A 26,144-nucleotide genomic window follows, 5' to 3' on the forward strand; every position below is an offset into this window, starting at 1 on the left:
AATAAAATAAAATAAAATAAAATAAAATAAAATAAAACTAAAGCTGCCTCTGAAGAAAGACTGGTATAGCTGTTTAATTTAGCTCTGTACTCCTATGTTAACCTGAGAATCTTACTTCTTTATAACAGTAATAACTGAGCTTGCATGATCTTTTCAAAGGATGGAGAAACTGTGGGAAGAGGGGGTTTTACAGTGCTCTAGTTACCAAGAGTTGACTCAAATTACAATAAAAAAATAAGTAGTCTTACTTGGTAATATAACCTTATTTGGTAATATTTCAGTAATGTAGTCACAAATGGCAAATGTTAAAACCGTGTATTCTCTTAATAATTCATGTATCAGAAATCAACTACTTTGATTAAACAGTGTTGTCAAACTATCCAAATCCGTTTGAGAATCAAATCTGCAGCAGTGGTTGAGCTTCTCACCCTCCTCTCTCCCCAACTTCTTATGACTAGCACAAACCTGAACCTGTGTGCATCTTAGATTCATATTATATTCTCAGTCATGGGTGACCTTTAACAAATGGCTTCCTATAACTATAGTTGAATTCAAGCTTTAGAGTTGGTCGTGAAAGGTCATATTCTAGTTATACAAAACATAGATAAATTTGTACTCCCTGCAGCAACTGATTGCTGCAGGTTTTTGTTTTGAATCTGACCAATCTAAATGCAGAGCTGTGCATTAGGAAAGGTTATATTTGAGGTTTATTTCTTTTCACTTTTCTCCTCCTAGTTTTCTCTAACTATAAAATCATCCTGTAGATAATTTTTTAGTTTTCCAGTTGTTGAGGTTCTATTTCAAAGGGCTCCTATTTCACCTTTTCCTTTCCCCCCCTGTTCTTTACTCATGGATTAATTGCAAATTCTCATGCACGTAATTTTCCTTACAAATGTGAGCACTGTCTTTCTTTAAGTGTCACATTCTCATTGGGGAATATTTTGCTTTGAAATGGAATAATTTCAGTGAAGTTATTTGAGGCCAATGTGCTAAGAGCGTGCCTTAGAATGACATATTTAGACCTTAAACAAAGAAACATGGCAGATTCAAACAAGTACAGTTTGTTTATGTAGGCATAACTCAGAATGAGTAGTAAATTGAAAGAATATTTGCTCTCATCACCACTGGTCACTTCCTGGCCTTATGTTGCATAGACAATTCATATCCTTTTTATTTCTGAAATACAGAAACTGTAGACTAAAACTTCCCATGGAGACTTTGCTGTGGGACTCTACTTTGTAATTAGTGCCAAGAAGCTGGATTTTTCTACCCCTGTTTGGGCTTGCTGCATGCTCATCTTGCATGCCACTGCTTCTGATTCAAACCAAAGAAGCTTTGTAGCTCTGATGTTTGTGGTGCAATGGTCCCAGCAGGTGAGTCAAGAAAAAAAGGAAAAAAAAGAAAAAAAGAGGCTCTGTGTGCATAACCATGTCGAACTTTGTGTGCTGCTTGCCTTTGGTACTGTTGCCTTCATCTTCATATACCATTTCCAGACCATTCTAATTAAGATTGGATGGGCATGGTATGCTTCACAGCTGGACTTTCACTCATTTTCACTACAAATGAAAGATCATCAGCTGACCTTTTCTAATGTATGCCACACTGGACGTCATGAGTCCATATGGCTTTGCCTCAAAATAGTTAATCTGACTAAAATTTTCAACTGTGGTCACATTCCTTGTCTGGGTGGGGACAGCCATATGTTCTTAATGTGAACAGAAACTAAGCAGGAACCAAAACCAAATCCAAACTACTGCAAAGTTTTAGCCGTACTGTCAGTGCAATGCAAAGCTTCAGCTGCCTAAGGCTGTAACAGGATATGTTAAACATATAGCAGTATGTCCATAGCTCTATTTCTGCATGGGGTACATGAGTATGTACAAGCATGCACTAGTTACTCTTCATGGTCTTTTCCTTCGTGATAGCTCTTAGGTTGCTGCTCACATAGTAAACGCCAGATAGTTTCCTTTCAGTGGAAAGAAATCAAGGGGAACCATCTCTCATTTAGTACACACAAAAAAAGAGACTTAATATAGGAAGCTGCAATGGACCAGCTGACAGGTGGAAACAGATTGTTTTGTGTCAAAGCCCAGAAACCTACTTTGTGGAAGATGATCGCATAAGCAATTGAGCTCAACACTGGAGTGTAGTCAGAGAGACATTTTAACAGATGGTGATCGATGCTCTAGACGATCAGTATATAAAGCACTGTACATACCTAGCAATATGAAAGTGGAGTCTGGTGGTCCATCTGATTGAAAAAGCAATGAAAATGAAAAAGCAATGGCCCATGCAATGTGAGAACTGAGGCAGTTTTTACCTGTGATTTGGAACACTGTGATGGAGTTTGAGGAAATGCATCTGCTAAGCCGTAATTAACTGATCTTTGCTTGCCTAATTGAAGATGAGTAGGATTCCATGGTTTGCTCCATTTGGTTCCTTAGGAGAGCAGGAATCTGAAAAACTTGTGAAGTAGTTAGATAAAAAAGAAAGCTTTTCAAAGCAGTTGCATAATGAGCTGTAAAACAAAATTGAAACAAACTGTTCTTGTTGCTGGATACAGGATGAATGCCAAATAGGCATTCAAAATAAATATACAATGTTGAGCTGGAAACCGTCCAAAGCATGATATCAATATTGTGTTGATCTTAAAACCAAATACGTTGTCTGGCATGTTTCCATTATCTCAATCTTCCATCCTTAAAGGAACAAGGTGACAAACCTTTACTTTCCATTTTCCCAGAAATACAAAGCACAACCAGATAGGAGAAAACTGGTGGACAAGCCTGTTTACCAATTATGTTAGTGGGCATACTGGTAATTCTCTATCATTTGAAAATATTTGTCAGTGCTGATGTGGGAGAAGGCAGGTAAAACTCCAAATCTTTAATTAACTTATTTTCTAATGTCTCCTTGCCATAAGTACAGATACACAGTGTTAACCAATGCAGAATTTGGCCCAAGAATGTATTTGTATTGCACCCTTCCCTCTTTTCTTATGCACAGAATTAATGAATGAAGGTCCTCAATCCTATTAAAATTAATGTTTCTTTGTCAGACCAGGAACACTTTTTTTCCCCCTTTTTTTTTCCTTTGGGGTTTCTTTTTGTTTTGAATTTGTTAGGTGGAAACTGAATGGTGTATGTTAATCAACACAAGACTTTTGACTACTGGAGCTTGCGTAAATGTTTAGTTTCCCAGGGTCCTTTGAACCTCCAAGAGAACAGTTTTGCATCCTTATTAGAAACTGACAATTAAAGGTCTGTTTTCGTATCACAAGTAATCATGAAAAATTAGCTGGGGAGACCTTGGAATGCTGTGAGAATTTCAGTGTTTTGAGATGGACAACTTTCCTTCATTTGCTTCAATCAGTATCAACTTGAGTTTCTTTTTATGTTTCCTACTGCCAGGGCAACTTATGAGTTGGCATTGTGACAGCTGAGAAGGATTATGCAAGACCATGAAGATGTGATTAATACATTTTAGGCCACCATAATCATATTCAGTTGCATAATTATCACAGAGGTGCAAAAATAAGCAAAACTAGGTTTTGAAGGCAATGCTTTAAGTTTCAGTTTTCCAAATTCCATATTCAGAGGAAAATATGATGTGTATCTGAAGGAACTGCGTAGCTTACAAGTCCTGGAGATTCTGCAGTTAATTTATAGGAAATGTATGTTTTTGTCCTAAATATTATAATCTTTCTATGCCAAGTTACAGGCTTTCTCAGAAGATAATCTGTTAGTGCCACACCTCCTCAGTTAAAACTCTGAAACTAAATCTGAGTGTTTCTTCTTCAGGCTCTGGCACCATTAGAAATTGCTGCAAAAATTTGTCAGAAATGAGTGGTTTGGTTTCCTTTCACTGTTCTGGTAGGTTAGGAAACCAGTAATGAAAGTGGCATGGATCATAACCAAATAGGTTGCATATGTGTTTATTTAGGTCTATAGAAATAATGTAAAATCCAAAGCTGTTAGTGTTTCTGTCACGAACTGGAAAAACAAAATTAAATTGATATTAGAATATCAAATTCTCTCCTCAAAACTGATTTCCTTGTAGTGCTGTTCCCCTCATACCTAAGTGAATATGGCTGTTTCAGATTATGAATATGACTGTTTCAGGGCAAGGCAGAGGGTCCCCCTCTTGTTTAAAAAATAAATCAGTATTTGATTTTGGGGAAAAAAAAAAAGAAAGAAATCCTTTGTTGCTAGGACTTGTAGCAGTCATGTCACATAAATTGGCAGATCTGTGTATTTAAGGGATTTTACACTAATTAAATGCAGTAGTAGTCTTTTGCCTTTTGAAATGAAACCTTTTTTTCTTTTGCTATATACTTAGGGAACAAACGTGCTGTCAAAATTCCTAATGTGTCCAACTATTTGAACATAAGAAACAGCATCAAGCTGTTATTTGTTCTGATGGAGTGTGCTCATATTTCTAATCAATCTTTTGTACCTGGTGATGTTAATTATATTTGAGCTGGAAGTAGTTTAACATTAAAAGGAATTACAGCAGATTAATCTGTAAACCTGCACAAATATCACATTCCTTTGTGTGGAGGTAAGCAGGGCACAGTGTGCATAATTACGCGTTGTTCCCTGTGTAGGTTGGGTGAGTAAGGCTGAGGAGTTGGTGTTGCAGTTCCTTGTGACAGCATCAATTACGACATGCTCTTGTGTCTTACAGTGGTCAGTTACATTGGAAAATGTACACTGTTCCTTTCAGTAAGGTAATCTTCCATATCATAAGAACAAGTAAGCAAAACATTGAAAAACCCACCTTGCTCTGGAAGCAGGAGTCGGTGTACTAATTAGTGGATGGAAATACAGAGAAATCTTTTAAAGAAAGTTTGCTGTAAGGTTCTTATTTTTTTCTAAAACAATACAGCTTGAGGTCAACCCAAGAAAGCCATTTATCTCAATCATCCAAAACCACATAAAGGTAGTGTTTTCCACTTTTTGTGATTGGAGAGACAGAAAAAAAGAAAAAAAAAAAGTATCACTAAAAATTATTTTGGGAGGTTTGTTTCTCCACTTCTGGGTTTCAACAATTGTTTTGTCTCAGTTGTACCAGTTTAGCTTCAGTTAGAGTGGCAGGAGAGCAGAGTCTCAGCAAGTAAGAATTCCAGTTGGTACTGGTAAATACATGTCTTCTGATGCAAAACATCAGTGGAGTGTAGTTGTCTATGATGGAGATCGTCTGATATGCTTGCATTGTCAAGGCTGGTCAGATAGCACTACTCAGCTGAGGTAGGAACAGTTTTCCTTGTAACATGTAGGGGGGAAAAAAAGTTTTAGGAGAAATACAGGATAAGAACAACCCATTCACATTGCAGAAGACATCTCTTGGACTACACTGACTACCAGCTGAGCAACTTTCTTACAAATTTCCAGATGGCAGTAAATTCCCCAATTAGTTTGATGTTCATGCATCCATTCATCTTGTACGAGCTGCTGTCTCACTGCAGTGGCTCAGGAAAAGCTGTTGTAAATTTTGAATTTAGTGTTGAAGGTCTATGGGTAATGAAACATCTGGCAATGCTCAGGAATTATGTGAATGTCATGAGCCTAATGCAGGTGTTACCTCTGGGACTGACTGGCCTGTTCTGACAGTTCTGGTCTAATTGGTGTCCCGTTGCCTCGTGTCCTTTGAATTTGGACCTTTCTCTCTAATGGGGCCAGAGAATGATGACAGTCATAACAAGTGATCACAAAGCACCTAAACAGAAACATCCTTCTCAACATTATGGGTGCCTAAAGTAAAACACAGATTAGTGACTAGCCATTCTAAAAGTCATTCTAAAATAAAAATAAAATACAAAGCAGGACAGACAAAATTTTGGTTATTTCAATGACAAAGCCTTCTACTGCCCTACTGTTAACTGACAGCTGAAAGCGTGAACACCTTTCAGTGCTAGAGGTGTTACTAAGTTGTGCCTTTAAACATATATATATATATTTATTTTTTTAAGCTGAATTCTGGAGGGACATTTTTATTTAATAGTTGCTGTTAATGAAAGAATGCCCATTTTAAACTTAATGATGATCTATTACAGTGAGGAAGGGGGAAATAAAAGGCTATTCTATTCATGCTAAGGAAAATGAAGGTGTTGTTTCATGCATTCATGTTTTTTTCCACTTTTTTGTAGCTTTTCACCTTAAAACAAAAGTACAGTACACATCAGGACTTCACAGACTTCCTGAAATAATGGTGCCAATGTATTTGCACCCTAATTTGCAGCATCTCTGTTATTACAGATCTTGGCCTCTTCTGAGCATAACTGCTGACTATACCAAATTCATGTAGTTTCGTGATGAGGACAAGGATCATCTAGTGAGTAAATGGAGAACACAGTAGTCAGTTTGCTGTTGACCTTGAATTTGATCTCCTTCTTGTCCTTAACAGCCTAGTCAATCTCTGTCCTATTTAACCCATGTCATCATTACCAGTATATCATGCAGACGCTTTGGCAACTGCCTTCTCCTAGATACTGTTGTATTTAAATTGACAAAAATAAATAAATAAATAAATAAATAAAGAGAACTAAGAATGAACAAAGAAAGAGCTACACAAATTCATCTTCACTTTTTCCTTAGCCATGTCAGAAGTAGCCAGACAGGTCTTTCCCAGTCTTTGTGTCCATTTTTATATTTGCTTGAGGTAGAAACCACAAGTTTGATTGATAATGCAATTTGCATCTTGATGCATCACTGGCAATACAATGGCATGAAAGGCTACTCTCACGGAGCGCACTTTTCCCTCTGGGCTGACTTTAGAAACTCATTGATGTCACTTCCTTCCTCAGTCAGCAAGTGAATTTTCACTAATTCTCAAGACCAGCTGTCCATGCTGTCAACAGAAAGTTATTAAAATTCCTTTAAAGTGAATCAAAATAGCCTAAAAACAAATGTACTGGGAAACAGGAAAGCATCAGTATTCAAAGTCCACAAACCTTTGAGCAAAATAGTGTTGATCTAACCAGAGATTTCAAACACTGTGCTTTCCTAGCAACTTGTATATGATTACAGAATGCTAAAAACACATATTCCTTTAATCTTCTATTACCAACAATCTATTTGGTTAAAAATTAGTTACATGATAAAATTCCATTAATTCCAAAGATGATCTCAGTGAACAAGGGAATACGTTTTGAAAATTCTCCTCTAAATTATATGGGGTTTTTGTGATTTTTTTTTTTGAGGCAAGAAAAAAAATGTTTTTTTTTATTTATTTATTTAGCAAATGAAAACACAACAGAAGCAGGCAGGAAATAATTATCATAAGAGACAATCTTATAATATAGCCTGAAGTAATTTTCTTTATCTAAATTATCTATAATGCTTTCCTTGAAAATAGGAGAATTCTCAGCAACCAGTAGGGAAGAACATTTTCCTTTAATTATTAGTGTGTTCTAACATTTAAAATATTTTCATCTGATTTTAAAACTTCTATCTTGTGCCACACACATCAATGCAAAGACACTTAGTTGAAATGGAGCATCATTTCTAGTGCTGAAGGAGGCAGCCATCCGTGCTAGGCAGAAACAGGCTGCCCTGACAGTTAATAGTGATACTGACAGGTTATAAACAGTGTCCTATCATTATTACTTAAAAAACACTGTGGGTACATGTAGCCTAGCTGGATAGGTCAGTGCGAAATTCCTGATTTTCCCTGATACGTGTGGATAGTCTCCAGTAGCAAAGGGAGGGTAATTGATACCAGCTGCCCTTTTGACAGATAGTGCATGGGAATGGTAAATGAGGCAAAATTACTGTCCCGTTTGATCTAAAAGGAAAGAAGAGGTTTGAGATGGCACTGCTGTGAGGGTCCCAGATGGCTCTAGGAAAGCAATGTTCTTTCTAGGCTTTCATCATGTCTTCAGGAGTACGCTCAAGGACGTTGCAGAAGAAGGCCAGGATGAGGGAGCGGGACCGTAACTCAACTCATCACTTTGGGGATATTATCAGGATAGAATTTCTCCCTTGAGCCAGCTGGCGCCTACCCTCAGTCATGACACAGGCACGTAATTTTATCTCAGGTTAACAGCAGAAGCTGCTTTTCTCCTCTGATGCTCAAATCCTAAGCTGGATGCTACCAGTCTCTCAGGCACGTATATGTGCAGCAGTACATCTCACAACATTAATTAAGAGCTTTGTAGAACGTATTTGAAATTTGTTGCCTTCATTTTGTATGTTGCAATTCCTTGTGGGGTACCAGATTAGTAAGACTGGATACCTATCTCAATCTTATTTTTATGGTATTTTGCTTAAGAGGAGCTTGTTTTTTTCCTTTTCCTTTGGATTTCTGTTTATAAGTTTCAAATCATTTGTTCATGTTAAACACTATTTCTTAATTACGTTTGATTTTTTTTTGTTCCTGACTTTACAGTGATTGTTGTGTATGTACATTATCATATTCATTAAAATATGTACAAACTAATTATTTTCTTTCTCTTTCAGCATCTGAAGAAAAATTGCAACAACAGATAACTAATCAGGTACTTTCACACTTCCATTTTTTGTTATTTAATTTTTCATGTAGAGAAACTATAGAAATTACAAAGAGGAGAACTTCACAGGACAGGCTAATATTAACTATACAGGTACGTTAAGGGCCACAGATCAGATAATTTCCTGGCTCTGCAGATGTGTCAAATTCACATGAGTAGCCATCCTCAGATATGCCATTTAAGCAACTCAGTGCATCTACTTAGCAGTTGTTGATTGTGAGGACAGAGCCTGCCAATACTTTGTCCACTGGTATCAAACTTTGTAGCACAGTTATGTTATACTTTTTTTTTTTTCCAAGTGAGTGATACTTCTCGTTTGCTAGTATTCCTTAAAAAATAAATTAATTAATTAAAATAAAATAAAATAAAATAAAATAAAATAGAATAAAAAAGGAAACTACTGGTATGAAACATTTCGTATGTTTCATATCGCATACTGGTATGAAACATTTCAATCTTGTTTAGGTTTTCAGTTCTGCTGTGTATTTTCATGCGGCTTCACTAAAGTGGGAAGATGCTTGTGGAGGAGTTTTCTCTCCTGTCTTTATCACTGCATCAGTTGGAAGTAATTATATAGAAAATAGCCTTTACACATTCCTATTCGTTATCTCAGCATCAGGAAAAGTATATAGGAATTATGCTGAAATAAAATTTCCCCTGACCAGATAGAGAGGAGGAAAGGCATAGGTTGCTAAAGAATATGCTCTTCCTGAATGGAAAGACCGGACTTGTACAGCAGTGCTGTGTTACTCCTTATTCACAGTTTCTTGTCCTCACACTGAATGCTGTTATCTGGATGGCACATAAATGGGTGTTTGTATTGTTTGTGAGATTTATTTCTAAGTCACTTAAAAAGCAGTCATTAGAATGTTTATATTCCAGCAATTTCCCTCCATTAACTATTCTTCCTTCCAAGCCTTAAGCTGATGCATGGCGTCATACCTCGCCGTTATCTGTGAACTGACCACCTAGATGGGGACTGGCTACCTAAGGCAGTCGTGCACAGTCTGGGTCCAACAGCATTCCCCTCTGATGGCACAGCACTGCATGGATGTCACTGTCACTTTCAGTCCCTTGAGCTGGCACCACTCCTGACCAAGTCAGGCCCTGAAGGTCTGGAAGGTCACAGGGAGCCTGGTCCTGAGATATCAAATAGTAACCATTGGTTTGTTCCATCAGAGCTGTTCCTGTTACCTTGGATAATTGATGCGCAAACATATTTAGCCCTGAATTTAGCATTTCATCAAGCAAAGAAATACATATATATATTTTCTAAATAAACGTAAAAGTGTTCTGAAACTTACTGGAAGTTTTGTGCTTTGGCTGAAAGTTTATATCCTAAAACAGGCCTAATTAACTTCTATAAACTAAATTACAGTTGAAAATTAGCCTGAAATGTCTTGCAAAAACACTTTTGGGAGTCATTATTGGCCAGAAGGGGGGGCAGTTGTATTTTTAAAACAGCTTGAGGCTACGTTGACGGGGATGGCTGACTGGAGATCTAATTCTGCACGTTTTCCCTGTGACAGACCCAGCTCAGTGGAGGGCATTGCCCTTCACTAAGGAACGGTGTACTGTGATAAAAAGGACATTTGTCATAGTTGCAAAAGGTGTATTTGGTACCATGCTTTATGTACCTGGTCTGGCTCTTTTCCTGCATGCCATTGCCTTCTCCTCGAACTGCTCACAAGCTCTGTCTCTCTACAGTTAGCTTAAGAACATGTTTTCCAGTAAAATTTCATTGCTTTCATATGTGAAGGGTGTACCCAAATAAAGCTGTGAAAAGTTGATTTGGGGATGAATGGTAGACACTCATTTTTAAACGGATACTAGTGAAGCTGATGATGCCCAATTCTGAACTAACTTCCTTTGAGCCTCCAATAAAATGGAAAAGTGTTTTAAATTAGAAACCAATTTTATTTTCAAGTTCACAACTTAGGATGCCATTGCAGAGGCACTGCATGTATGATTTGAAGTAATATTACTTCAATAAATAGATTTAAACAGAAGTTGATCCTAATGGAGGACCTCCCCTGGAAGGATTCTGTTTATTCCCAATACTGAACCAGAAATTTTGTATGCAGGATAAGATATTTACCCCTGTAAAATCCAGTAGCTTTCTTTAAGTCAGTGCAACAGCTCTGAGTTAAACTGGCTGCCAGAATTTTAGCGAGGGAGAAGAGGTTCTGCAGAAGATGGATGATGTTACAACTTGACAGGAACAGTAGTGCGAAGGGGCAAAGAACAGGAAATGTCTTGTTGAGAGGTGACTGAAACAGGGAAGGGATGGGGAAAAGATAAAGCTGCTTGTCCTACTGATCTCCTGCTAGGTAAACCCCTTACTGTTGGTGGGGATGTGGAACCTCTGGCATCTTAAAGACCGCTGTCTCTTTGTGGTTCTTAGCTCCTTTTAAAGTCTAAGCAAAGTTTTGTGAAATATAACATAGATATATTACCACAGTAGTATATGCTTCCAAAACCCCTAGTCTACAATTACCACTTTTACCGTCTCTTGTTCGCTTTGATCATGAGGCATTTGCTATTTTTCCTTGAGCACCCTTTTGAGGTTTGTGTATATGAGCATGCATGTTTGTTTAACAGCAGCGGTCAGCTACCACTCTGCCTGAACCGGGTCATCCAGGCTTTTCAATACCTGTTTTTAGCTACCTTTGCAACTTCAGGGTAAATGCTGGCACTGATCTACAGCCTGATTAGCTGTAGCATAACTACTGCTAAGGGAAATGTAAGGAAACAAGAACAGACCTTGTGCTTCTAACTGTGTAACTGTCTTGGCTAAGAAAACATTACAGACTGCCAGTCAAAATGTGTCTGAAGGCAATCCTTTATGTTTCATCCTTGCCACTCAGATGGATCTGTGTTGTGGTCTTAATACATACTCCTACATGTGGTTTTGCCCAGTGCTTCCCAGAAGCTCTGAAGGACTATCAAGAATATGCGTACTTGCATTTTGAATCTGAATGTGTTTGCATGGTCGCAAGTTAAAATCTCTTCTGTGTTTGTCTCTTTTGCAGTGAGGTTGCTGATAGGGTCAGGAGGCTGGTGGGAATGCTCCGCAATATGTCCCATTGTTTTCCTCCCTGGGGAGCTCTCTCAAAGCAAGCTCTCTTGCAGTGGCATCTCCTTCTCTTAGTCTTTGAGCATCAGGGAGGATTTCCTTTTCTGCACATTGGGATGGGGAGACACAGTAACGCAGAAAGGGCTTTGATGAAGCAATGTACCTGCTCAAGCTAGGTGTGAACCAGGAGTACCTGTTCAGTACATCTGCTGAAGTGAAAAGGTGAAAGAAAAGTCAAACAGACCTCTGTTAAATGATAGTGTAAGATTGTTACACAGACCTTGTTGGGGAATGACCTCTGCTTCCTTCAAGTATCCATGTGGTGTAAAAAACTTAAGCCAAGATGAGCAAAAAACTCCACAGTTCAGTCCAAATTCCTTTATTTTCCTTGTGCAGTGCTGTGGTCTATGTCAATACTTTCCCCTACCCCCTTCATCCTCTTACACAATCTAGCTAACAAAAGTTCAGTCTGTGTACGCTGGCTTCCACATGCTGGTATTTTGAGGTTGTCTAATAGGTATGTCCCCCTTGCTCCTGTTTTCCCATTTTGGGGTCATATTCCTCACTGTTACTTCATTCCCACAAAATTAAGAGTTTGAAAATCTTCAAGAAAACTGATGCATTTAGCCCACCAAACAAGTGGAACACTTCTATATGCTTCATAGAATCACACAATAGTTGAGGTTGGAAGGTGCCTCTGGAGATCATCTAGTCCAACCCCTGTAATTCAAAGCAGGAGCAGCAAGAGCAGGTTGCCCAGGACCATGTCCAGTTGGGTTTTGAGTATGTCCAAGAATGGAGACTCCGTAGCCTCTCTGGGAACCTCTTTCAAGTGTTAAGTACCCTCAGAGGAAAAGTGTTATCTTATATTTAAATGGAGTTTCCTGTGTTTTGGTTACTGCCTGCTGCCTTGTGTCCTGTCACTGTGCACCACGGAGAGGAGCCTGGCTCTATCTTCTTTACTCCCCCTAGCAGGTAATAAGTGATAAGTTATCTTACCACACAGTGGTAAGATGCCCCTGAACCTTCTTTTCTCCAGACTGAGTAGACCAGCTCTCTCAGCCACTCCTTATAGGTCAGATGTTTCAATTCCTTAAATATCTTTGTTACCCCTTACTGGACTCATTCCAGTATGTCTCTTTTATGCTGGGGAGCACAGAGCTGGACACCGCACTCCAGATGTCTCACCAGGGCTGAACAAAGTGGAAGAATCACCTCTCCCAGTCCGCTAGCAATGCTTTGCCTAATTTTGCCCATGATGCTGTTGACCTTTGCCATGAAGGCACATCCATGACCAGGACCCCCAGGGCCTTTTCTGAAGCTGCTTCCCAGCTGGCCATCTCCCAGTTTGAACTGGGGCATGGCGTTGTGTTTCCCCAAGAGGTGCACTTTGTATTTCCCTCTGTTGAATTCCATGAGGTTCTAGTTTATCCCTTTCTCAAGTCTGTCAAGGTCCCTCTGAACAGCAGCACAACCTTCTGGTGATATCTGATAGGAAAATCAGACAGGAAGAATTGTTCAGGTTTGCCCTGCACATAATGTATTCTTCCTTCCAAGCTGATCAGGGCCGCTCCTGATACCATTCTTAGTGCTCTTCAAGTTCAGATAACACAATATCCCTTCACTTATGAAATAATACATAGTATTGAGATGGTGAATCTCAGAAACATGAGGGAGTACATACTATTCAAACAAGAACAACAGACACTTTTATTTGAGAACCTTTTCAGTATGCTTTTGGAAGAAACCTTGCTTGGGCTCTATACACAGGAATATAAATGCAATGTGTGAAGATAAAAATATCCTCAGTTTTGTGGAGGGTGATCCTTGTGATAAAAGCAAGGATTAGAGAATGCAACAGGCTAAGACTAAGGTTGGACACTGAGCACAAGTAATGAAGAAGTGACATGAGGTTTGAGCAGTGAAAGTCAGAAAGGACTGGGAAGTTGAGTTGCAATCCTGACTGACTCTGAGTTTTCTCTCTGTCCCTTCTCACTCTGTAAAATGGCAAGGTTTTTTAATGTTAATCAGAAATTAGGAATTACAGTTTTCACATGGGGTAGGCAATTATTATCTTGCCATGTTTTGCAGACATTGAAAAAATGAAGTGTGAAGGTCAAAGTACTTTCTCAAAGTTACAAAACCAAACACTGTGGTTCTGGCCCATGCACCTGCCCTTAACCATAGCAGTCTTTTCTATTCATTCCTCTGCTTCAAAGAGGGACAGTGGTTGCACTAGTTAGTGTTTGGATGGTGCACTGATCATCTGTAACACTAATGGCATGCATACCAAGAGGACTGCTAGACTAAAAAACTTCCACAGAGTTTTTTCTCTTACCTGTGATAAACATGAGCTAGTTTCCTCCTGTAAAAATAGGATGTTACATTCCAGTTAGTATGAAGGAGCATGCAGCAGATAATTCCCTTTGTAAATTCACAGCCTATTTATTCCATGTTAATTCATGAATGTAATCAATTCTCAAGTATTATATTTTTTTTTGTAAAATTGAACACATAAATTTATTTGAAAGTATTATGAATGTAGGCAAACACAAATTTGAGATATTTGCCAACCTAGAGTGTAATATACATACATATTTATTTTTTATTTACCAATAAAGTCATCTAATTTGAATGAAATGCTAATTGTGATTGAAGGGAAAATGCTTTGAGACCTCTAGAGATTTTACTGTCTCTTCCAAAGCAATTTGGGGGAAATTGAATTCTTCATGCCTGAATATACATTAATATTCTTCTTAACCTAGTTTCATTTGAAACTTTTCTTACTGTTTCTAAAAGAGCAAGATGTCTTGTTTATTCTGGAAGATAAGTGTGTTTATCTGCAGACGAGATGGAAACGGATTCGGTTTACCAGCAAAAAATCCCTATGGATCTTACCACAGCCACTAATGTGAGAAATATTGCCATGTATGCAGAGGCAAAACATTACATTACAGGCCTCTCTTCTCAAAAGGGATTTTTGTGGTGGTGGTGGTTTTTTTGTCTTTTTTTTTGGGGGGGGGGAATACCTTTTTTTATTCATCTTCATTTTCACATGTCTCTAGATGTAAATGCTGTTGGCACCCTGGGGAGACCTGTCCAGTCACACTGCCAGGTCATCTCCTTGTTAGTCCTCCTGTGATAATGTTTGATGCCAAGGCCAATTTTAGCCAATTTCAACATGATTACAAAAGGAGCTCAGCAGTGTGAAGGGGGGCTGGCTGGTCAGAGGGGAAATTTTGTCCTTGCTGGGGGGAAATGCAGAAGGTCACATCCCAGTTCTGTATCCATTTCAAGAGAGGGCAAAGGGTTGGCCAGCAAGGAGTGCAGGTGGTGAGCCACCACATTTATGTTGACCACTGCCAGCGGTTGGATACAGGCAAGAACTGGAAGTGCTGTCCTGGGAGAGGATAGGGAAATATGACTGAAACCCCCACAAAACTAGGCCACCACTTGTCTTGCTGCCTGTAAGAATGGCTTGTTGAACAGCTTGTTTGTAGCCTAATGTCTGTAGATGAAGTAATTCCTTTAAGTAATTGGTGGAAAGGATTTGGTACCCAACTCAAAGCCTTTTGGGTTTACAATCACGTTGTTTCACAACATAGCACATGCTCTTTGCCTCATTTTTATGCCAGGTATCTTAACGGGCATCCAGACTCCACATTTGCCTACTCAGAACAAACATCTAAGCAACTATTTAAGTAGCTACTATCTTCACTGTAGTTCATGGGGGCAGGTTAGGAAGGACACTGAAGTACTGAAATTCAACCCAAGTCCAGGTCTGTGATAACCTCTGCTCATTCATCATCTCGCAGTGGAGGCAGCTGAGCCTTTGTTCCTCTGCGGGTGCAGATGTGCCACAGTGTTGGCAAGACTAAACCAACCTTGTCACTTCTTTTCTTGGTGTGGTGGGAACCCACAAATGGCCATCTTGCTGGGAAAGCTCACACCTGCCAGATTGGGCTGCATAAGGTACAGGTATGCTGGGAGATCTTAAAATGGCACTGGGATATCTGTGAAAACTGAGTCAGTCCCTGAGATAAGGAAGTCCATGGTTAATTTTCTTCCTCTGCCACAGGAGATTCAAGACTACAGCTTCTGCTGCCTCTAAAATCTGTGTTGTATCCTGCAGAAGTAAACGAGGGAGAGAGGCTCACGCACCTTACAGCACTCCCTGGAGCCAGGGTTTCAGTCCAAGCTTGCAGATCTGGCAGATCTCCAGAGTTAATGCCCAGCAGTTAGATCACTCTCTGGGTGAATAGATGGTGAATCTCCTCGTGGGGATGGTGCCAAAGGGAACCAGGTTTTCCTGGTGCAGGGTGGGTGCTGGTCAACAAGTGCCATAAAAAGATGTTGGTGTCTAACCTCAAGTGTGAGCCCTCTTCTTTAGGGAGGAAAATTAGGGAGGAAAATAGATGTTGTTTCAAATATGAAGTATACTTAAGAATGCCTGTCTGGCTTAAAATAACTATTTATTTTCCTCTTCATAAAATGACTGTGTATGTGACTTACCACATACTTGGAAATAACGATTTTGAGAATTGCATGTCAACAAAAGAAACTGTTTAGATTATTCGATTTGCTTCTGTGCTTTAAGTTATGAGAAAGTAGGCACACTAACATTATTTAATGAACTCAAATAAGAGACAATACTTAATATTTTGAGATTACCTGTCATTTTCAGATTTAAACTTCCTACATGCAAATAGTAAGCCTACCAGTCAGTGGAACACAAGAGTCTTTTATCTAATGTTCTTTTTCATAAAACAAGTATAATCTTAATTTGAGTCCATTGTGAATTTCAGGTTATTTAAGCTGCTTTATTATGACATTGTTCTGTACAGAAATCAGTGAGAGCTGAGTGAAGATTTCTGGTTACTGACTGAAGTGGCTGACATAGGTTCTATTAAGAGTCTACACAGGAGGAGGACTGAGCTCAGAAATAAATAATGATGGAACACACTGGGCTACCTATTCCCAAAATGAGTGTGACTGCACAGGAATGAGGCAGGGCTAAAGATGAGCAAGGTTAAATGGTCTGTGATCTGAAATTTGCCTTTTACTAGCAGACCATTTTAGCTAAACATCTAGAGACAAACACTCTGTGTAAACTGGATGCAGTCTCTGCCCAACCACAAGCTGTCTGGGCTGTAATGTCTCTGTGCTTGCTTACAATTCTGTAAAGTTACACTGGGAAGAACCAGCCCCATGAAACTGTTGTCAGAAAGTCATAGTAGTAGCATCAGCATTGCACTATACAGAGGCCAATTTATCACAACTATGGATCAACCCTGACAGTGGTATCTTTATTAGTAACAAGGGTGAGTGCTTATTTTTGTCTTCAATACTTGGTTGCAGCTGTCTTGGTGAATCTTTAATCTGTCACACAAACTTACATGGCTGTGTTAGTTTCTGATAACCATGGCATTTTAATTGGGACTTTTTTTGTTTTTATTAACTGTGCCTTGATCTTTCTTATCCATCCCATTTTGAGCATGTTTTGGAGAACCCACATGTTTTGACTGTGAGGATGGAAACAGGAGGGAATTAATTCCAGATTTGAACAAGAATTGGCAAGTAAAATTAGAGATTAATTTCCTTCATCCAAGCTGCTGACCATATGAATCAGCTTGCTGGAGTGGCTGTTGCAGACTGTCTTGCCTCATTACCATGGGTGACGTTGTACTTTCTGTACTTGGATACAGGAGGCACAGAGAGGAGGGGAGCCCAATGCAAAGCCTTCAGTAGTGTATCTGTGAGGGTCCTGGGCACAGACAAATGGTTTCCTCCTGTTCCCTTACTAAATGGGGACAGGGCTACTACTGTGGTCTTGATAATATTGCTATTCATCTTATAATGTTGGGCCTCTCCACTTTCCCAATGACCCGTGGGTATGAGTTGTTCTCCAAAACCAGCTCTGGTCTGGTGGTGTTCTTTAAGTTTTTTCCACACCACCTCATTCCCTGACACCAGGCCACACCACATTAAAAAAAATAAATAAAAAATATTACCCTCTTCTCTTTTCTTCCTCACTCACTTTGTCTGTGCCCTTGCCACAACTCTGAGTCACCCTGCAGTGAGATGCCTAGCTTTCTGCTAATGGATTCAAGGGGCAATAGTCACCGATTCAAAAAACTGTTTTGAAAAGCAGCTCCCAAAATGGCTGGTATCTGTTAATTAAAACTTAACTGCAGTATTTGTTACTATGATAAGCTGTTCTTATTTGTATCTGGCTTAGTGTTCACAAGTACCTCCTTTAAACCTAATTGTGTTTCAACTACAAAATACAAAGTTTGCTTCTTCATTAGTCTCTGCAGGAAGCTGATCACCTCATGTACTCATTTCTCTTTTCTCCTTTCCCCAAAACTCATTCAGTAATCTTAGAGGTGATTGGTACAAGTATGTATGTTTTAGGGATATATATAACGTAGGAAAACATTCTGTCTATTAAAGTTTTGCCTGTCAGGCTTGTGTCTGATGGCTCCACGTAAGAAATATTCCTAGAACTTAATCCAGATGAAACATTAAGCTTGCTGCTATTTTGTGACCTTTTGAGAACTTCAGGGGCAGAAAGAACTATGAAAGTTCAAAGCACAATTGTTTCATTCTTCCTCTTCCCTAATGGAACTGTGTATAAACCATAAGGTGACATTATGCATCTCTGACAGAAGGACTTCCACTGAACTTTCAGTGTTCACAAGGAATACGTATATCACCTGTGGCTCGTGAGGAATGCAGCAGTGATGATTTGTCTGGAATAAATTAGATAAGCCATAAATTCATTACTTCGCTGGGAGAGGAGTTACTGGTGCCTGTCTCTGGAGCAGCTGTTCTAAGCACAAGTGATGAATCAAGAGGTTTATCTGCACTGCACAGAAGGCAAAGCATCTCATCAGCATTTCATGTCACTTGTGGCCAGCCTAGGTAGTTTCTCCAGTGGGAGCTCCTGGAGGGTTTTTCTTACCTCAGCAATGTTAAACTATGCAGCTTCTATGTTATGAGAAAGTTGTGGGCATATTTACTGGTTAGGTGGGGTAGCACTGCAGCAGAGGAGTCTGGCCATTATGAATTATACTTTGTAAATGCTCTTCTAACACAAAGAAGTTAAGGATATTCCATTCTTTTGGCAGGCTTAAGAAAACTTGCACGTTCATGTATAAGTATAGTTCTACAAGTTTTTACACTTAAAGTGAGGTATTAACAGCTGCAGGCTTCACTGGCATGCTGGAGATGGAGTCATGCAAAATTTTCCTCATATTTCAACTACATAACAATTCTGAATCATCTACCACAATCATGGACCTCTAGTGAAGAAATCCTCCTAACTGTACCCAATTATGTGGAAAACTTGATATATTAAGCAGTAAAAAAAACTATATATTACCTTTTCAAGACTCACGCCTACCTACAATCTGAGTAAGAGAATATTTCTTTTAAAGTCCTTCAGTATTGAAGCTGACTGCATCTAAAGACCTAAGTTAAGAGACTGATCTTCCTGCGCTCCCTGATCAGTAAAGAGTCAAAGAATTAATCAAAAAACGAGCCATGTCTCTCTTTCTGTGTCCGTTTTCTACAGAGGGATCCTAAAGAAACAAGTAAGGGTCTGAAATTAGGTTGTCATTGTAGTATAATCCCCACATAAGAGGCACCATAAAGATATAAACAGTGAAATAAAATGTTTAATGCTCTCAGTCCATGCTGAACTTCGACACTGCCTGAGCGTATCTAGTACCAAAGGACTGGGATGTAAGCAGAGATGTGGTAAATACTCCAAGCATGTACTTAATACTCCTTTCGTCTCATCTTTGCGGGGGGCAGGCTTTGCTTCTCATGGGTAGGTTTCTATAAGTATGTACTGCAGAACCCCTGCCTGGGGTTGATCAGAAAACACAAATGCTCTGTCCTTCTAAACAATTGCTTTTCATAAATTTCATCAGGGAAAAAAAAATAAATGAAATAAAAAATCTTATAACCTGCTTTTGTCTTAAGGAATGGAGATTTTATCATCTTGGAATATGTATGTGTTTGCAGAGCACCCATATTAACTGTGCAGTATAATACTGCCGAGAGAGTCCTGAGGACACGCAAATCCGCAGCAACCAAGTGCAAACCACAGTGGAAAGCAAAGTACAGTGTGCTCCCAGGTGATTTGTGCCATTGCTCCTGAGAAGCATCTTAAAGGACTATTTTAGCAAGCATGTGTTAGGACAGAAGAGATATTTGCTAGATGTTGAGAACCCATACATTACGAATGCCCACAATGTAGGTATTTAGTAGCACAGAAAAGCACAATAGAATAGACCATTTCTTTCCTCCTTTATTCTCTGCCCTATGTTTTTTATTGGGCTCACTTAATTTTATAATTCTTCTTAGTAAAAATGAAGATCCAGCAGTAAAACGTTTAGGAAACAGCACTGTCTGCACTGTAGGCCATTAAATCTTGGTAAATCAGCTCTGGAATACCATCCTTTACAATACACCTTTTTTTTTTTTGGGGTGGGGGGCGGGAGGGAGTGGCAGGATGCTCTAATTGCAAACTGTCTAGGCGAGATCCCACCAGTGCATTGTAAAACTACCACAAAGCATAATTGGGTGAGTCTTAACTATTCTTGGCAGTAGTCAGTCTCTTCTAACCCAGTAGCTTATGAAGGTATTAAAGAAAAGGACAGCTTCAACATGTGTAAAAGAAGGTATAGGTATTGGCTAGTAATTTCTACAGTGAGAAAAAAATCTTGCGTGAATGGGGGACGAGCAGGGAATCTCCAGCAATAAAAGTGGCAGAAAAAATCCATGAACTCATTAATGACCTCAGAAATGCCTTTTGTTTCAACTGGATTGTCTGCCAGTAGCCAAATGCTAAACTAACACTGTGTTAAATACCTTTTTTCTTTGTATTTAGACTAATTTTTAAATCTCTCTTCTGATCCTGTCTAGCTAAAAGGAGACAGAGGTTATATGCATACTCTTCTAAATTAGACTCTTGGCCATTTCTTAACTTTCTTTCAAATGTGTTAATGCAAATGAAGAAAAAGGCACTCCGCATAATTACTGGCAAGGGTGCAACACTTCACTGGCTTTTAATTCTTGGATGAAATGTGCACAGCCTGCTGTACAGGTTGTCAGCATGTCTCAAGGACAGACTCGCTTCTATCCAAGGTGACCATGGAGTTTTTCTCCTATGCTAGGCAGCTAGTTCCCAAACATAGCTGCTCCTTAGAAAGGCATGAATGGCCATCCCTGTGTTTGGACACTTGTCTGAAAGAGTTTGGTAGGACTATTTGCGTGGGAATGTCTGGATCCAGAGTTAGTAACTGCTACAGGATTATCTGCTTGCTGCCCGTTGTTGGTGTATGTTCAGGCATGTTCCAAAATAATGGTGCTCAGCAGCTCGTGGACTGAACTGTTAGGAATGTAGGTATAATGGCCACATGTTGTGTTTTTGTTTGTTTGTTTTAGTTTTGCTGTTGTTGTTGCTTATTTGGATTTTAATTGTTACTGGTTTTGCAAGTTTCTAGTCTTCCCATTCCTGATTCCAAAAAAAAACCAGTCACCAGATCATGGAGACGTTCAGACCTTTAAGGTGTCAAAAAATGTGAAAAATCATTGGCACCGAGAGGAAGCCAAAGAAGACACCTAGTTTTGAGTAAGGCTAGTATCATAAAACATTAAAGTCCTTTCACAGCATGTGGCTTTCAGCTCTCTCACCCATATAAGAGCAGTAGCAGTTAAATATGCCAGACTGCTAGGCAATTTTGTTTAAGAAATATGGCACTACTTATTCAACAATTAGTTAAACAGTTAGTTTCTCAAGAAAACTTTCTAGTTAAATGTCTCTCATCAAATGCAAAGCATGATTCATCCCTTCATTATTCTTACCTTCATTAGCTACTAATGTCATTACGTAGGCTGGTGTATAGGCAGGTTTGGTAATTTTTATTTATTCATTTATTTCAGTTGGAAAACTACTGTGGCAATGTGACAGCCATTTATGCCTTTGAAAATTATCACTATCTGTTCCCATTCTTAGAAGCAGCAAGTTACAGCCAGCATTTACTGCAAGCACACTATCCCTTGTGGAGCTTATAATAACATTTATTAGCCATTACTGTTGTATTCACTACGGGATATGTATCTCAATGAGAAGGGGAAGTGGAGAGGGGAAGCAACTAATAGTATTTTACATATTTAGATAATTTTTTTGTCCTCAGAACTTCCCGTGTCATTGTTTTTCCCCTAGGTCTTTTTTTTTTTTTCCCTTCTGTTTGGGGCTTTTTTTTTTCCTGATAGATTTCTTCTTTTGCCTCGTCTTGCTTGGAGGGAACCCCTTTCAAGTGACTCCCACTGTGCATATGTTCTTCCTTTAGGGTGTTACCTGAGATTTCTCTGAATAGTTCTGCCCATCCTTCTCTGAAGTCTTTTAATCCCATGAAAAATCCTTCAGTAGTGGTTCCTACAGCTGCAGTCATGGTTTCCGAGACTGAAATGCAGTCCTCTTCTGGTATCTCCTCCAGTTATCCTCTGAGGTTGGTCCTGCATCCCAGGTGGACTGTTTGAAATGGAATAAAATCAAGACCACACACCTTTCAGTCTTTCTTCTTTCATGCTCTCCTGGTGGAACCAAGGCATCTTCCACTGGTTCAGGATGGCAGACTGAATTCAGGAAGTGTATGGCTCTGGAGCGCATGGCTCATTTTTGAAGCTTTAATTAGAAATTCAGATGGTTAAGCATCTTTTCCACAAAATATCTCCTGAAGTTGCCATTAACTGTGATGCTAAAATTACCATTAGATTCATAGGCATCTCCTGTTTTACTACTAGCACTACCTGCTGTTATTATACACTGACCATTCTTCTGAATTCTTTCCATCGTAAAGCAGAATGGATAAATCTCTAGGCACACGTGTTTCTTCTGTTTAAAAGAATGAAATATTAGAAAACAAAACTAAAAATTAGATGATATTAGAAAAACAGACCAGGCCAAGTTGAAAGAATTCAATTATCCTTTTGCAGCTCTCGTAACAGCAACATACACACTCTCTTAGATGTATTAGTGCTGCATGGCTGTCCTCTTTTATTTGCTTTCACCAATGCAAAAATCATTTTACTCAGTTCAATGAAAGCAAAAACCTGATAGTCAGTGGTTTTTGGCAGTACTGAATGGCCTGATCCCCTGGGTTTGTTTTTGTCATTGGAAATTACTACACAGCAAGATAGGCTAACTTTTCTTGGAACTGCTTGTTTTTCTGTAGGCTTTATTTCAGACTGGAATTCAAGTTGTGTTCTCTGCATTACTTTTTTTTTTTACATTATTCCTCTAAATTGATAACAGCCTTATTTATTTGAGTCAGCCTATGAACTTTCCCATCCTCCCAAATACACACTTAGGGTCTGCCAGTCCACAAATCAACTTTCCAGTAAATGTTTAATCAGTTTATGGCAGAAGAGTCTTTTTGTGCAAGTTTCCAAAAAAGTTAGACTTAAGAAATCAGACAGTTTGTGTATGGGTGTCCATCTAACTGTTTGGCTATGGTATTTCCATAGGATGTTTAAAAACCTATTGACCAGCATCCCCTCTCTGCAGAAGTATAGTGAAAATAGTAGGTATATAAATGTTCCAAGGCTGCAGACTTGCCTGCTGAAAGGAGAAAAGCTGTACAAGCCTTAGCAGACACAGCAGAATACACCCAGGAATAAGAGAGCAGAAATAGCTAAACTGCAAGAAGGTGTTCAGTCAGCTTGCATGATAATTTGGAGAATTTGCCCACAAAACACAGGTTTGAGATTCGCCATTTCTGCAGCTCATGGACAGCACAGAAACTGGGAACATTAGAAGAGATGTCTGGGAGGAAAGTCTCATATTTTCACATTCTTTGCAGGGTCTCTAGCTGATGTTTAGTTAGTTGATGTCATTGATGTTGATGTTTAAATAAGCCAGATGGAATAAGCACTAAAAGCACCTATTTTGCCGTATTGGCTGTGAAAGCAGCTAGCTCAGGTGCAGACGTCTGTATGGCAAATATGTGCATGCAACCCAATGCATGCCACTTCCATGATCGGTCTGTAGGGGGAAAGGAAGAGGACGTTTTTGGAAGAGGGATTTTGGCTGTTCCTACACCCCACTCAAACCTACCCTCCTCCAACTATTTAGGAGCCCTAGTTTGGTCATGGGGAGCAAGTGGTCCTGGAGCCACTGGGGCTCAAGGACTGCTCCAGATCCCAGAATATGTTCCAGCAGTGAGCTCAGGTGTGCCATGCACTTTGGAAAGCTGTTGGCAACATTAAATTCGACCAGTGCTGTCATGGAGGGAAAATGTAATAGGCATAGAAAAGCACCTGGCCACCCCTACCTGGACTATCAGTCTCCCTGTGTGAACGTCTTCTGATTTCTTAAAAGGTCTGGTATAAGCTATTTATTTTTGTAGGAAGACCTACTGTGCACTGTCAGGAAAGCTTCAGAAGCATGTATTTCAGTAATTAGCCCAGCTTGTTGCTAAACTAGTTGTATCGATCAACTGGTTTGAAAGGATTTGCGGTACTGATTGCAATGTGACTGGGCTCGGCTGCGCTGTTGCTGCATTGTAAGCTCTGCTTCTTTTGATGTTTGCAGGATTTCACGTTCTCACCTCCAGGGACGCAGAGGAAAGTGGTGCAAAACGGGCACGTCCCTCCTGGCCTCAGTAGGCAGGAGATGGCCATCTTGGGCAGCAGGCACTGGCGGGGGAAGGCCGACCCTTTTGGTGCAGTAGCTGTCTCCTTGGTGAGCAGACTGTCGGACCAGCAGAAGATCAGCGAGCCACCTCTCAGCCAGTTCAGAGAAGTGTATTTACCACCTGCACTACGCCCTCTGAACAAGACTTTGGTCAAGGGTGATGAGTGGAAGGATGTGGGTAGCACCCAGGAAAAGCGCAGGTCCTTCCTGTATGAATTCTGTAAGAAATACAACAGCAGGAAGAAGCTGCGGACGCACCTGGTGCACATGGTGTCACGAATTTACGTGGAGGACAGGCACAAGGTCCTGTACTGCGAAGTGCCGAAAGCGGGCTGCTCCAATTGGAAAAGGGTCCTCATGGTGCTCAACGGACTCGCCACTTCCGCGCGCAACATTTCCCATGACGACGTGCACTATGGAAAGCATTTAAGGAAACTGGACAGTTATGACCTAAAGGGGATATACACACGTTTGAACACGTACACCAAGACTATATTTGTACGTGATCCTTTGGAAAGACTCGTATCTGCCTTCAGGGATAAGTTTGAACATCCAAACAGCTATTACCATCCGGTATTCGGGAAGGCAATAATTAAGAAGTATAGACATAACGCAGATGAAGAGGCATTGAAAACAGGATCAGGAGTTAAGTTCAAGGAGTTTATCCAGTATCTGTTAGATTCCCATCGTCCAGTAGGAATGGACATTCACTGGGAGCAGGTCAGTAAACTCTGCTATCCCTGCCTCATCAACTATGATTTCATAGGAAAGTTTGAAACCCTGGAAGAAGACGCCAATTACTTTTTGCAGCTGGTAGGTGCTCCAGCTGAGCTAAAATTTCCCAAATTCAAAGATAGACATTCCTCTGATGAGAGAACAAGTGCAGAGGTAGTGAGGCAATACTTAAAGGAATTGTCTAAGGAGGAGAGACAGCTGACCTACGACTTCTATTACTTGGATTACTTAATGTTCAATTATACATCACCAATTGTATAGCACCAGAATAGCTTCAGGCTTCTATTAGATATTTGTCATTTTGGGATTCAGAACAACTACCTTGATATTACCTCTGAAAGGAAACAAAGTAACTGCTAAGTGGAGTCGTCTTGACTTACTGGGGGTTTTATAAACTGCAGTGACATCAATTGACATAAAGTTATAGGAAAATGCACAAAAAAGACCTGTAAACAGCATAAATTGCACTAAAATGCCTGAAAAAGCTGCTTTTACCATTACAGATTATATTGTGGAAGTGGTAATGCAGCCAGCTGTTGCATTAGCCTACCTAATGTTCTTTTAATGGTTTAAGAAAAAAGCATTCAGAATAGCATGATTTTTTTTTGGTGTGTCTGCTTTAGAAATTGTTTTTGAAACTATTTTTTGAATGTATTTTTTACTTTCTGTTGCTTATTAATAAAGAATCATTGGCTAATTTTCTAAAATGTTTGCAGTGTTCTCAGTTGTAAGAGTTGGTTGCTTGACTACCATTAGACTGTAGCTGTTTTTAGACCTGATTTTTTTTTTTTTACTGAAGGCTGGTTTTGAATACAAATACATAAAACCACAAATAACACAGCAACTCAACTTTTCAGCACGGTAAGTTTGGGCAAGCCTGCCATCTGAAGTCACAGTTCACTACCCCATTTTGACTGATGTTCTGTAAACAACACACACGAGCCTCCTTTCAGAAAACTGAAATGTACATTAAAATTAACATCTTAATTTTACACTGGAGTCCACTGCATGATGCATACCCTGGTCCTGGTGTTCAAGATAGTCTTTATTTTTACTGGTGGGGCGAAGTCTTAGGGTGGTGGCTGTGAGACATTATAATGTCTGTACCAAAAAGC

At 39.5% G+C, this 26,144-nt stretch overlaps 1 protein-coding gene across 4 annotated transcripts in view; it reads left to right on the forward strand.

Annotated features, from left to right (window-relative positions):
- CHST9 (carbohydrate sulfotransferase 9) overlaps positions 1–25,736 on the forward strand; it is a 97,884-nt gene extending 72,148 nt beyond the window's left edge. For 3 of the 4 annotated variants that reach the window (XM_083822338.1, XM_083822337.1, XM_083822340.1), the window contains 2 exons: positions 8,460–8,497; positions 24,193–25,736. In XM_083822338.1, coding sequence (XP_083678464.1) covers positions 8,460–8,497; positions 24,193–25,290 — 1,136 coding nt within the window. In that variant the 3' untranslated portion in view covers positions 25,291–25,736. Of the gene's footprint in view, positions 1–7,863; positions 8,020–8,459; positions 8,498–24,192 lie in introns of all 4 variants that reach the window. The other variant, XM_083822339.1, reaches the window with a different exon arrangement.
- The last annotated feature ends 408 nt before the right edge of the window (positions 25,737–26,144 follow it).

The sequence above is a fragment of the Anser anser genome (assembly GCF_964211835.1).
Source record: "Anser anser genome assembly, chromosome: 2".
Taxonomy (NCBI): Eukaryota; Metazoa; Chordata; class Aves; order Anseriformes; family Anatidae; genus Anser; species Anser anser.